This window comes from Haliotis cracherodii, unplaced genomic scaffold (genome assembly GCF_022045235.1).
Source record: "Haliotis cracherodii isolate W230 unplaced genomic scaffold, xgHalCrac1.p SCAF_19, whole genome shotgun sequence".
In the NCBI taxonomy this organism is placed as follows: Eukaryota; Metazoa; Mollusca; class Gastropoda; order Lepetellida; family Haliotidae; genus Haliotis; species Haliotis cracherodii.
The window spans coordinates 6733525-6747997 of record NW_027266274.1 but is presented as its reverse complement, the minus strand read 5'-3'; the positions used below and the strand labels follow the sequence as shown (position 1 = coordinate 6747997).

The window sequence follows — 14473 nt, the reverse complement described above, 5'->3', positions numbered from 1 at the left end:
TGTACCAACGCCATCAAATGTAATGAACCGCTTGTGAGACATCACCACACGTGTCCCTGTGTGTTCTTAACCCACGTTTGACTCCGACCATGTTCGAATGCCCAAATGGTTTTGTTGTACCAACGCCGTTAAATGTAATAAACCGCTTGTGCGACACCATGAGATGTGTCCCAGTGTATTCTTTACCCATGTTTGACTTCGACCATGTTCGAATCCGTACAACGTTTGCTTGTACCAACACGCTACCAAATTGGCGTGTGCCACAGTTTCACAGAGTGGACTAAATGCCGACCTCCATATTCTAATCCGCAAATGGTTTGCAAATGGTTTGCTTATAACAACGCTGTCAAAAAAAAGTTACCGTAGCAATTGGCAATTGAGAAATGAAGAATCAAGTCAGCGAGTCTGTACCAACTCCGTCAAAAGATAGTTACCGTTTGCAGGACATCGCCGCTACTAAATTGGCGTGTTCAAGAGTAGTCCCAAATACTAATCAAATATTACCACCAAGCGGTGTTACTTTTAACATGCAACCAAGAATCAAAGATGAGATGCATATGGCACACTAACTTCATGGAAACTTGCAATATTTTCTGTCAACAACCCTACAAGATATGATCTTTAAAGTAAATTTCGGAGAAAAAAAATGATCAAAATCAAAATCCAAAATAGCCGCAACCTAAAAATATATCCAAAAACGGCTTACAGAGTTTGTTGTGTCGTGTGTGTAGACAATTCGCAGAAGGTTTGGAATTTTCATGCAGTGGATTCAGAGGAGATAGGATTTGAAGACACGTACCCCAAAAACCCTGTGAAAACCTTGAATCCAATATGGCTGACAAGCCACGTGACCAATGACCAAAGTCAAAGAACAAAAAATATCAAGCAACTGAAGCAGTAGATACATGTAAGGTTTGAAAGTAATCGGACAAGATGATGTTTAAACCAATTTCCAACTTCGACCATGTTCGAATCCTCAAATGGTTTGCTTGTACCAACGCCATCAAATGTAATGAACCGCTTGTGAGACATCACCACACGTGTCCCAGTGTGTTCTTAACCCATGTTTGACTTCGACCATGTTCGAATCCGCATATGGTTTGCTTCTACCAACGCCATCAAATGTAATGAACCGCTTGTGAGAACATCACCACACGTGTCCCAGTGTGTTCTTAACCCACGTTTGACTCCGACCATGTTCGAATCCCCAAATGGTTTGGTTGTACCAACGCCGTTGAAAGTAATAAACCGCTTGTGCGACATCATGACATGTGTCCCAGTGTATTCTTAACCCATGTTTGACTTCGACCATGTTCGAATCCGTACATCGTTTGCTTGTACCAACTCCGTCTAAAGATAGTCACCGTTTGCAGGACATTGCCGCTACCAAATTGGCGTGTGCCACAGTTTCACAGAGTGGACTAAATGCCGACCTCTATATTCTAATCCGCAAATGGTTTGCAAATGGTTTGCTTTTAACAACGCTGTCTAAAAAAAGGTACCGTAGCAATTGGCAATTGAGAAATGAAGAATCAAGTCAGCGAGTCTGACCACCCGATCCGATTAGTCGCCTCCTGTGACAAGCATAGTTGCCTCTTGAGACAAGCATCGGTTGAAAAAGGCCAATTCTAATTCTGGTCGTCAAGGGTAGTACACATAATATTGAACAAGGCTGTGGAGAACGCTAGGGTATCTGCAAAGCCAGTGAATGGGGGTTTATAGTAGATTTATGAGGCGCTTCCTTCAGTATTTGTACTCAAGTCTGATTTTTTTACTTAAATCGAATCATACCACACCAAGCAGTGGTGCTTTCAGTATGCAACCCAGCACAAAATGAGCTGCATATAGTCTCAAAGTTTCATGCAAACTTTCAATAGTTTCTGTTAAGAACCTTACAAGCTATGATCTTAAAAGTAAAATTTCGGTGAAAAAAATGATCAAAATCAAAATCCAATATGGCCGCAACTACAAAAGATATCGAAAAACGGCTATGCTTATTTGTTGTGTTCTGTATGGAGACAATTCACAGAAAGTTTGAAATCATTTCATGCAGTGGATTCAGAGGAGATAGTATTTGAAGACAGGTGCCCCAAAAACCCTTGGAAAACCTTGAATCCAATAAGGCTGCCAAACCACGTGACCAATGACCAAAGTCAAAGAACAAAAATTATCAAGCAACTGAAGCAGTAGATACATGCAAGGTTTGAAAGTAAACGGGCAAACGGTTGTGGAGCAACAGGGCAAAATATATCGTCAAAAAATACTTGTTTTTCAGTTATCTGCCCTTGGCCTTTGGGCCTACGGCCTTGGGATTTTGGCGGGCACTAGTACTCAACGGTCTACAAACACACACAAAATTTGAACAAAATCGAGCTAGTGGTTATTTTGCTAGGGCAGGTACAAAAATCGGCGGAATAATAAATAATAATAATAATAAATAATAATAATAATAATAATAATAATAATAAATCGAACGATTACAATAGGGCTCTACAGCCTTTCGGCTTGGAGCCCTAATAATAAATTAAAGCTGCAAGCAGCAATGGCGGGCTCCAAGTAACACTGTGCCCAAACGTCCATGTTCGAATCCTCAAAGGGTTTCCTTGAACCAAATCCGTCAAATGTAGGCACCACTTGCAGGGTATCGTCGCAAGGAAAATGGCGTGTGCCAGGGTGTCCAGGTCAGTTCTCAAACCATTACCGACCTCGAACATGTTCGAATCCATAAGAGGTTTTCTTGTGCCAACTCTCTCAAAAGATAGTCACCCGAAATCGCCGCTACGAACACATCAAACACATCAGGCGTGTTCCTGGGGTGTCCCAAATATTAATCAAATATTACCACCAAGCGGTGTTACTTTTGGCATACAACCAATAACAATAAATGAGATGCATGTGGCACACTAACTTCATGTAAACTTGCAATAGTTTCTGTGGAGAACCTTACAAGATATGATCTTTAAAGCAAACTTTCGTTGAAAAAAATGATCGAAATCAAAATTCAATACGGCCGTAACTAAAAGAGATATCCAAAATCGGCTATTAACGTTTGATGTGTTATGTATGGAGACAATTATCAGAAAGTTTGAAAGCATTTCATGCAGTGGACTGAAAGTTGTTTGCATTTGAAGACAGGTACCCAAAAGACACTGTGGAAACCTTGAATCCAAAATGGCGTCCAAACCACGTAACCAATGACCAAAGTCAAAGAAAAAAAAATGTCAAGCAGCTCAAGCAGCAGATACATGCAAGGTTTCAAAGTAATCGGATAAACGGTTGCGGAGCAATAGGGCGAAACACATCTTTCAAATATTCTTTTCTTTTAGTTATCTGCCCTTGGCCTTTGGGCCTACATCCTTGGGTTTATGGCGGGCACTAGTACCTAACGGTCTACAGGCACACACAAAATTTGAACGAAATCGAGCCAGTGGATATCTTTCTAGCTCTGGTACAAAAATCAGCGGAATAATAATAATATTAAATCAAACGCTACAGGGAGCCTCTAGATCCTTTCGGCTTGGTGACTCTTTAACAGGCTGTAACTTCTTTGTCAGTTGGGCTCCAGTCAAACGGATTAGCGTTCTGCGTTCGTCCGGGACCCGGGTTCCTGTCGCATTGCTGAGATAAAGTGCTAAACCTGTTTCCCACCTCGTTCATAAATTCAAATCCTCAAAGGGTTTACCTGTACCAACACCGTCAAATGTAAAGAACCTCTTGTGAGACATCACCACTACTAAATTGACATGTGCCTTGGTGTCCCAGGATGTTTTAACCAATTTCCAATTTCGACCATGTTCGAATCCTCAAATGGTTTGTTTGTACCAACGCCATCAAATGTAAGGAACTGCTTGCAAGACATCACCACATGTGTCTTAAAGTGTTCTTAACCCATGTTTGACTTCGACCATGTTCGAATCCGCATATGGTTTGCTTGTACCAACGCCGTCAAATGTAATAAACCGCTTGTGAGCCATCACCACACGTGTCCTAGGGTGTTCTTAACCAATGTTTGACTTCGACCATGTTCGAATCCCCATATGGTTTGCTTGTACCAACGCCATCAAATGTAATAAACCGCTTGTGAGACATCACAAGTGTCCCAGTGTGTTCTTAACCCATGTTTGACTTCGACCATGTTCGAATCCCCAAATGGTTTGCTTGTACCAACGCCGTCAAATGTAATGAACCGCTTGTGAGCCATCACCACATGTGTCCCAGTGTGTTCTTAACCCATGTTTTTCTTTGACCATGTTCGAATCCGCATATAGTTTGCTTGAACTAACTCCGTCAAAAGATAGTCACCATTTGCAGGACATTACCGCTACCAAATTGGCGTGTTCCACAGTTTCTCAGAGTGTACTAAACCAATTTCCGGCCTCGACCATATTCTAATCAGCAAATGGTTTGCTTTAAACAACGCCGTCAAAAATAAGGTACCGTAGCAATTGGCAATTGAGAAATGAACAATCAAGCCAGCGAGCCTGACTACCCGATGCGATTAGTCGCCTCCTGTGACAAGCATAGTTGCCTGTTGAGACAAGCATCGGTTGAAAAAGGCCAATTCTAATCCTGGTCGTCAAGGGTAGTACACATAATACTGAACAAGACTGTGGAGAACGCTTGCAAAGCCAGTGAATGGGGGTGTATGGTAGATTTATGAGGCGCTTCCTTCAGTATTTGTACTCAAGTCTGATTTTTTAACTTAAATCGAATAATACCACACCAAGCAGTGGTGCTTTCAGTATGCAAACCAGGACAAAATGAGCTACATATAGTCTCAAAGCTTCATGCAAACTTTCAATAGTTTCTGTTAAGAACCTTACAAGCTATGATCTTAAGAGTAAAATTTCGGTGAAAAAAATGATCAAAATCAAAATCCAATATTGTCGCAACTAAAAAAGATATCGGAAAACGGCTATGCTAATTTGTTGTGTTCTGTATGGAGACAATTCTCAGAAAGTTTGAAAGCATTTCGTGCAGTGGATTCAGAGGAGATAGTATTTGAAGACAGGTACCCCAAAAACCCTGTGAAAACCTTGAATCCAATATAGCTGCCAAACCACGTGATCAATGACCAAAGTCAAAGAACAAAAAATATCAAAGAACTAAGGCAGCAGATACATGCAAGGTTTCAAAGTAATCGGATAAGCGGTTGCGGAGCCATAGGGCGAAATACACCTTCAAAAAATTCTTGTTTTTCAGTTATCTGCCCTTGGCCTTTAGGCCTACGGCCTTGGGTTTTGGGCGGGCACTAGTACCCAACGGTCTTCAAACACACACAAAATTTGAACAAAATCGAGCTGGTGGTTATTTTGCTAGGGCAGGTACAAAAATCGGCGGAATAATAAATAATAATAATAATAATAAATAATAATAATAAATCGAACGATTACAATAGGGCTCTACAGCCTTTCGGCTTGGAGCCCTAATAATAATAATAATAATAATAATTAAAGCTGCAAGCAGCAATGGCGGGCTCCAAGTAACACTGTGCCCAAACGTCCATGTTCGAATCCTCAAAGGGTTTCCTTGAACCCAATCCGTCAAATGTAGGCACCACTTGCAGGGTATCGTCGCAAGGAAAATGGCGTGTGCCAGGGTGTCCAGGTCTGTTCTAAAACGATTTCCGACCTCGAACATGTTCGAATCCATAAAAGGTTGGCTTGTGCCAACTCTCTCAAAAGATAGTCACCGGAAATCGCCGCTACGAAATTGGCGTGTTCCAGGGGTGTCCCAAATATAAATCAAATATTACCACCAAGCGGTGTTACTTTTAGCATACAACCAACAACAATAAATGAGATGCATATTGCACACTAACTTCATGTAAACTTGCAATAGTTTCTGTGGAGAACCTTACAACATTTCGTTGAAAAAAATGATCAAAATCAAAATTCAATACGGCCGTAACTAAAAAGGAATTCCAAAATCGGCTATTAAAGTTTGCTTTCAGTATGCAACCCAGGACAAAATGAGCTACATATAGTCTCAAAGCTTCATGCAAACTTTCAATAGTTTCTTTTAAGAACCTTACAAGCTATGATCTTAAGAGTAAAATTTCGGTGAAAAAAATGATCAAAATCAAAATCCAATATTGCCGCAACTAAAAAAGATATCGGAAAACGGATATTCTAATTTGTTGTGTTATGTATGGAGACAATTATCAAAAAGTTTGAAAGCATTTCATGCAGTGGACTCGGAGTTCTTTGCGTTTAAAGACAGGTACCCAATAAACACTGCGGAAATCTTGAATCCATAATGGCTGCCAAACCACGTGACCAATGGCCAAAGTCAAAGAACAAAAAATGTCAAGCAGCTCAAGCATCAGATACATGCAAGGTTTCAAAGTAATCGGATACGCGGTTGCTGAGCAATAGGGCCAAATACATCTTCAAAATATTCTGTTCTTTTAGTTATCTGCCCTTGGCCTTTTGGCCTACGGCCTTGGGTTTTTGGCGGGCACTAGTACCAAAAGGTCCACATACACACACAAAATGTGAACAAAATCGAGCAAGTGGTTATTTTTCTAGCTCTGGTACAAATATCAGCGGAATAATAATAATATTAAATCAAACGCTAACACTGGGACTCTTCAGTCTTTCGGCTTGGTGACTCTTTAACAGGCCGTAACTTCTTTGTCAGTTGGGCTCCAGTCAAACGGATTAGCGTTCTGCGTTCGTCCGGGCCCCAGGTTCCTGTCGCATTGCTGAGATAAAGTGCTAAATCTGTTTCCCACCTCGTTCATATATTCGAATCCTCAAAGGGTTTACCTGTACCAACGCCGTCAAATGTAAGGAACCTCTTTTGAGACATCACCACTACTAAATTGACCTGGGTGTCCCAGGATGTTTTAACCAACATCCAACTTCGACCATATTCGAATCCTGAAATGGTTTGTTTGTACCAACGCCATCAAATGTAATGAACCGCTTGTGAGACATTGCCACATGTGTCCCAGTGTGTTCTTAACCCATGTTTGACTTCGACCATGTTCGAATCCCCAAATGGTTTGCTTGTACCAACGCCATCAAATGTAAAGAACCTCTTGTGAGACATCACCACTACTAAATTGACCTGGGTGTCCCAGGATGTTTTAACCAATTTCCAACTTCGACCATGTTCGAAATCCCCAAATGGTTTGTTTGTACCAACGCCATCAAATGTAAGGAACCCTTGCAAGACATCGCCCCATGTGTCCCAGTGTGTTCTTAACCCATGTTTGACTTCGACCATGTTCGAATCCGCATATGGTTTCTTGTACCAACGCCATCAAATGTAATGAACCGTTTGTGAGACATCACCACACGTGTCCCAGTGTGTTTTTAACCCATGTTTGACTTCGACCATGTTCGAATCCCAAAATGGTTTGGTTGTACCAACGCCATCAAATGTAATAAACCGCTTGTGAGACATCACCACACGTGTCCCAGTGTGTTCTTAACCCATGTTTGACTTCGACCATGTTCGAATCCGCATATGGTTTGCTTGTACCAACGCCATCAAATGTAATAAACCGCTTGTGACACATCACCACACGTGTCCCAGTGTGTTCTTAACCCATGTTTGACCTCGACCATGTTCGAATCCCCAAATGGTTTGGTTGTACCAACGCCGTCAAATGTAATGAACCGCTTGTGAGACATTGCCACATGTGTCCCAGTGTGTTCTTAACCCATGTTTGACTTCGACCATGTTTGAATCCGCATTTAGTTTGCTTGTACCAACTCCGTCAAAAGATAGTCACGTTTTGCAGGACATTACCGCTACCAAATTTACGTGTGCCACAGTTTCCAAAAGTGTACTAACCAATTTCCGACCTCGACCATATCCTAATCCGCAAATGGTTTGCTTTAAACAACGCTGTCAAAAATAAGGTACCGTAGCAATTGGCAATTGAGAAATGAAGAATCAAGTCTGACCACCCGATCCGATTAGTCGCCTCCTGTGACAAGCATAGTTGCCTCTTGAGACAAGCATCGGTTGAAAAAGGCCAATTCTAACTCTGGTCGTCAAGGGTAGTACACATGATATTGAACAAGGCTGTGGAGAACACGAGGGTATCTGCAAAGCCAGTGAATGGGGGTTTATAGTAGATTTATGAGGCGCTTCCTTCAGTATTTGTACTCAAGTCTGATTTTTTAACTTAAATCAAATAATACCACACCAAGCAGTGGTGCTTTCAGTATGCAACCCAGGACAAAATGAGCTACATATAGTCTCAAAGCTTCATGCAAACTTTCAATAGTTTCTTTTAAGAACCTTACAAGCTATGATCTTAAGAGTAAAATTTCGGTGAAAAATATGATCAAAATCAAAATCCAATATTGCCGCAACTAAAAAAGATATCGGAAAACGGCTATGCTAATTTGTTGTGTTCTGTATGGAGACAATTCTCAAAGAGTTTGAAATCATTTCATGCAGTGGATTCAGAGGAGATAGTATTTGAAGACAGGTACCCCAAAAACCCTGTGAAAACCTTGAATCCAATATAGCTGCCAAACCACGTGATCAATGACCAAAGTCAAAGAACAAAAAATATCAAAGAACTAAAGTAGCAGATACATGCAAGGTTTCAAAGTAATCGGACAAGCAGTTGCAGAGCAATAGGGCAAAATACACCTTCAAAAAATTCTTGTTTTTCAGTTATCTGCCCTTGGCCCATAGGCCTACGGCCTTGGGTTTTTGGCGGGCACTAGTACCCAACGGTCTTCAAACACACACAAAATTTGAACAAAATCGAGCTGGTGGTTATTTTGCTAGGGCAGGTACAAAAATCGGCGGAATAATAAATAATAATAATAATAATAATAAATAATAATAATAAATCGAACGATTACAATAGGGCTCTACAGCCTTTCGGCTTGGAGCCCTAATAAATCGAACGATTACAATAGGGCTCTACAGCCTTTCGGCTTGGAGCCCTAAATATACATAATATGAAAGACAATACTACTTTACAACAGCCATAATTCAACATGTTCAACTGGCAGCAAAACATTAATCATAATTAAAATTTGCAAATTACCCCTTGTTATAATAACCTGAGTAAGAGAGATAGATTATCATTATTACTATTAAATATAGCTAACTCAATCCAAAATTCTGGTTTGGGAAAATATGTCATAATTTCAAATTAAACTGAATACATACATTATTCTCATGCTGAAACATGCCCATTATTTCATTGCAGTGTGAGAAAACATCTGGTACAGAAACTGAACGACAAGGGACTCCCCCCAAACCAAATTATGCAAATAACAGGTATTAATATTTGTTTTTTGCAGATCAAAGTGAACATGAATCATTAGGCAAACATGATGAATTTTCTGCAAATTTAACTGCCAGATAATATAGCATATAGTATCCCCACATGAGGACTGCATCAATAAAAATACCACCTACATTCATTGCAATTATATATATTCATAGATCATTTTTAGTATTCTCAAATTTCCACTCTTCTGCAAAGCCTAATTTGAACACATTGACACAATATACCTGAAACTAACAATATGCCTTTGTTTGACTAATAATCATTAAAAAAAAATCAATTTCTTTTTAAATATGGACTATTTCTTTCAAATGCACATACTATTCCATTATTGTATCAGTATAAACTATCACATTCTAGCTTCTAACAGCAGACTGAGGAATTATATTATGATCATAAAATGTTAGCCTACTTACAGTCATATGAGACGAGATCTAGATCCAGATTCATAAAAATAATTTAAAATTATATATCGGCATACTCTAATTAAACAAGTCACAAGTCACAAGAATGTGAATTCCATCAACCAGTACAGTGATTTTAAAATGATTTTTGTTTTCATTTTAAACAGGAATTAAACAATTATGACAAACAAAAATGTCCACGGAACTTAATACTCGATATGAAATAATATATTTCGCATAACATATATTAACAGGGCTAGTTTTATTCACGAACTATATTCTTTTCGCAAACCCCCTTTATACGGCGGTGTTAGAGGGGCGACAGGGAGAACTTAGTAATTTATCAGACACTGTTTTCGAAAAAATATATAAATTGCAAGTAATAAAAATAAAACATGTATATAATAAATGGAAAATTCAATGTGTTTTATTTTTATTACTTGCAGTTTGATCAAATTTTCTCGCAGATAAGTATGAAAGTTGACATAAACAGATTTATAGAACCCCGAACATTGTAACTGAAACATTGTTGCTTGCTGTCATGAATTAAATTAGGAAAGTTCAATTCTCGGAAAATTCAAGCGGGCGTTTCTCGCCTCGGTGGTACGTCTGCTGTCGCCAATGTCTGGCGAAGCATGTCCGGCGCAAGAGTGACATTAAGAGTGATATGCCATAGATGTTATTTTCGGACATCAGACTCGTCAAAAAGTTCCTTTGTCAGTTAAAGAGAAGCTATTCACCTGCGGTTGAGACAGTCGGCATCTGACGTAAACGTAATGTTTTGATTCAGGAGAAAGTAGTTCCGGCACCTTGTTTATATCAGTCACTAGTGACTGATACAATTCTTTTATATCAGTCACTAGTGACTGATTACTTGATCTATCGTCACTGATAAATTCCAGTATTTCATTCATATGTATATACTAAATTATGTGAAGCCCATGCGTGGTGTGGAGCCAAGGTATGGTTACATCAGAAAAGCTGCATCAGACCGCTTCACAATTCGCCCTGAAAGTCTGCTTCAATTTTCTTTCGTGTCAATTAACCTTATTTCTCAGTATTTAGACAAAATTAAAATGTTTAATACAACAATTGTTTTTAAAGAAGAAGTATATTCACACTTCTCTAAATTTGACTTAATATTAGTATACACATATGACGTTTTTCACAGCAATAAGTTAAATAAAGTGTACACAGATAATATTTTGAATGACCCTGGCACAAATGATACGTTCAAGTGAAACATGTACGACTCTTTACCTAGCTCTATCTCTGTCTCCAGGAACACCGACTGTATCAACGAAGGAGATCATCTTCATGCTTACAAGTGCGTTATCGGCATGTTTACACCCAGTGATGATGCTTGAAGGGGCCTGGTGTCGAAAACTGCATCCTGCCAATAAACAAATGCTGGAAATATTTTGGTTATATTCACAGAAAAGTGTATGTTTGAATGAACATTCGTGATAAGAGCTTTGAGAAACCACATGGACACGTTTTATGGCTAACACGTAAATGTAACATTCCTTGGTATGATCTAAGTTCAAAGACAATAATAACAATTATACAACAATAATAATAATGACAATACTTATAATAAACAAAATCAAGAAAAGAAAAACTAAATAAAACTAAATGAAACAAGGAAAGATATATCCTGGATAGAACTTTGCTTGAAACTACGTACCTAGGGGCAAAGTCCTAAAACATAATTAAAAAAATTAAAAACAAAATACAAGACAGCAAAAGAGAAAGTTCTGATCAAATGTTGATTTTCTAAAGGCATAGCTAAAGGTTTATGGACAGATAGAAAAAGAAAGGGGGACAAGAAAAATAATTTCATTAAAAAAGAATAAACTGATCAAATCTAATGAAAAACGGTTTTACAGGAAATTAATGTCAGTGGTGAGAAAAGACCCACCATCGATTCCAGTGAAAGGTTTTAGAAACAGTTGTGGTCTATTCCCGGCAAACTGCAAAATCGAGGCACCATGGGAAGAGGATTACAATAATATTGTATATGACAAAATAAAGTTTCATTACACCCGATTGCCCGAGAAAGGTACAGTGTAATTAGAAGGTCCAAATCTAATACAGCGCCAGGGCCTGATGGAGATCGAAAACGCTTTTGGATACTGTTCCCATGTGTCCAAACACCATTTTTACTTCACTGTTTTAATTCTCTTGTGGATACAGGGGGTGTTTCGTCTTTTCTGTGCAAAGGTCGAACAATACTTCTCCAAAAGAAAGGTGACTGACCCTAAAAAAATACACCCCAGTACTTGTCTGAATACACAGTGCATGGTGTCACACAGATCTTGTGTCATCATACTGCGCTTCCAATGACATTATTTACATGGAGCAGAAAGGAGTCAGAAAGAAGATGTATGGTTTGTAAGGATCTATTGCTGGTTCCGAAAATGATCCTTGACGAGGCTAAAACCGTAACCTCTCAATCTGTTGGATAGACTACAGAAAAGATTATGATCTTGTACCTCACATATGGATTTTGAGGTCACTGGAATGGATTGAGCTCCCCGGGGGACTACTTGTTTTACTCAAGTCTTTAATGAATTGCTGGTCAACTCAACTTGAGATGTAATCGCAGGAACAGGTGTTGACTTCGGAAGCCATTTTTATTAGAAGAGGAACATTTCTTTCAGAGGCGATTCTTTTAGTCCTTTGCTTTTCTGTTTGTCCTTTTAGCTTATTACTTAGCAAAGAGAAATGTTATCATCCTGGACCTGAGCACAGATCCCCAAGACCCCTTACTCACCACCTTTAAGAGGATGACCTTGAATATCTTGACAAAGGACAATCCATCCTAAAAACACACATGCTTATTGTAGAGTCCTTTTCTTATGATAATCGCAGTCTTTTGGGCTCGACAAATGCAACATCCATCATCTGAAAGATGGCAAGATGGAAGAGGGAGGGATAGGCCAGTTAACTTGGGGGAGGAATTTTTATTCATCTCGTGGAAGGTCAGGCCTGTATGTACTTAGGGATGCAGGTTCTTCATGCACTTTTACACACATGTATTTGACTGATGACAATCTTGTGAAGCATGTCAAGCATGATGGAAATAGGCATTCCACAGTTTCTTAAACGAGCAAAGGATGTGGGACATATTCCAAATGTCAATGTTGATTTTGTTGATAGTTCTGTTCTGTTAGACGGTACAGAAATGAGTGTCTCAGCTTTTCAAGGAGTTTAACAAACACAGTATCTTGAGCACCATGATGGAGATGATCGATCCTTTTATTAAAATCTTTGTCGTGGTTTTGACTCAGAGGTCCATCCATAGTACAACCCAGAATATGTAGTTGGCGTCATGGAAAATATAAATGCAAAATTCATTGGCATTGCCCGCATACAGTCTCAGACCTATCCAGGCCAACAGACCTGATCTTGTCCTTTTTGATAAATCCAATGAAATCATTCATATAATTAAATTTTTTCTGTCATTTTGACAGTAATGTGATTGACAAGATTAAGGAAAAACATGGCAAATATGCGGACCTTGCCTTCGAAATGCAACGATTGCAACCCAAGTACCAACTTGTCCGACATCCCATTGTTCTCGGTGCCGTAGGTTTGGTAGCTCCCAATCTGTTGACTGACATTGAGAGAGTACCCGCGTTTGCTACCAGGAAAACAGCCATTCTGACAAACCTGGTATTGCAGAAGGCTGCAGTGTTGGAGAGTCTTCACATTCTCCGAAAGGTTCTTGGTGGGTTTGACTAGGCAGCGTTTCATGGGAGAAGACTCATTCGCCGTCTGGGCTGCGTGTAGAGGGGGCAAGGGCCCCGAGCTGATGATGAGCCTAACCAGCTTGACTGTGTCAGGATATCCCGAATCCTATTTGCTGCATTTTATATTTTAATCTGTATATATAAAAAATAAAAAAAATAAAAAAAATAATGATAATAATAATAATAATAATAATAATAATAATAACAACAACAACAATAATAATAATAATAATAGAAGTTTAACAGTCGCATTACCATCTCATCCTAATATTGATATGATTAATGAATAGAAGGATATGGATTCTGTCACATGTTTCTATTCTTCTATGTACACATGAAAATTAAACGTTTGTCAAGACGACCAGGGAGGTTTCATGTCGTTTCACGTTAATGGGTCTCACAATTTCTGTCCTTTTTAAGCTGATGTACATATTCCTATTGGAGATAGGGTCGTTTAAATACCCAACGTTTCTATATTTTACCATACGACTCTTGCTCAAAAGTTTGATCAGGATCACAACATTCAAGGCCCCAGTAAAGTTTTGTGGAGGACATTTCCCATATTTGACGCATCTGTGACCAAATTTTTTTCTGATGCAATTTCCTATTTTGACTTTTGTTCATTTGCTCCCATGTGTTTTTCCGGTGAACAATTGACATGCCTTTGCGTGTGTTTTTGGCGGATGCCATCTCTGGTGCAGAAAAATCTCACTTCTTCGTGAACACTTTGCTATTTGATAGTGATTCATAAATGCATGATATAGTCGGCTTTTAGCATAAATTTGTATCTTTGTAGAAAGAGTTTGGTCGCTTTTTTTACAACAGATGACGTAAAGAGAAAGATTTAAAGAAAAGGATTTTCACTTGACAAACTTGATAAAATAGACATAATCTTTCAGGAAAAAGAAATCAATTATATTTATATTATATCGAAATCATTAGCGACGGCCCAGACATGTTGGGACCGCCTCCGTGGTCTAGTGGTAGTGCGTCCGCCCGGAGAGCGGAAGGTATATATATATAAGTGCAATAATCTGGGACGC

The 14473-nt window shown here is 39.1% G+C and overlaps 1 protein-coding gene across 1 annotated transcript in view; it reads left to right on the top strand.

Moving 5' to 3' along the window:
* LOC139466910 (uncharacterized) overlaps positions 1-13422 on the top strand; it is a 49684-nt gene extending 36262 nt beyond the window's left edge. Inside the window, exon 10 of the mRNA XM_071248636.1 lies at positions 13152-13422. Within this exon, the coding sequence (XP_071104737.1) occupies positions 13152-13422 (271 nt within the window). The remainder of the gene's footprint in view (positions 1-13151) is intronic.
* Positions 13423-14473: the final 1051 nt, after the last annotated feature.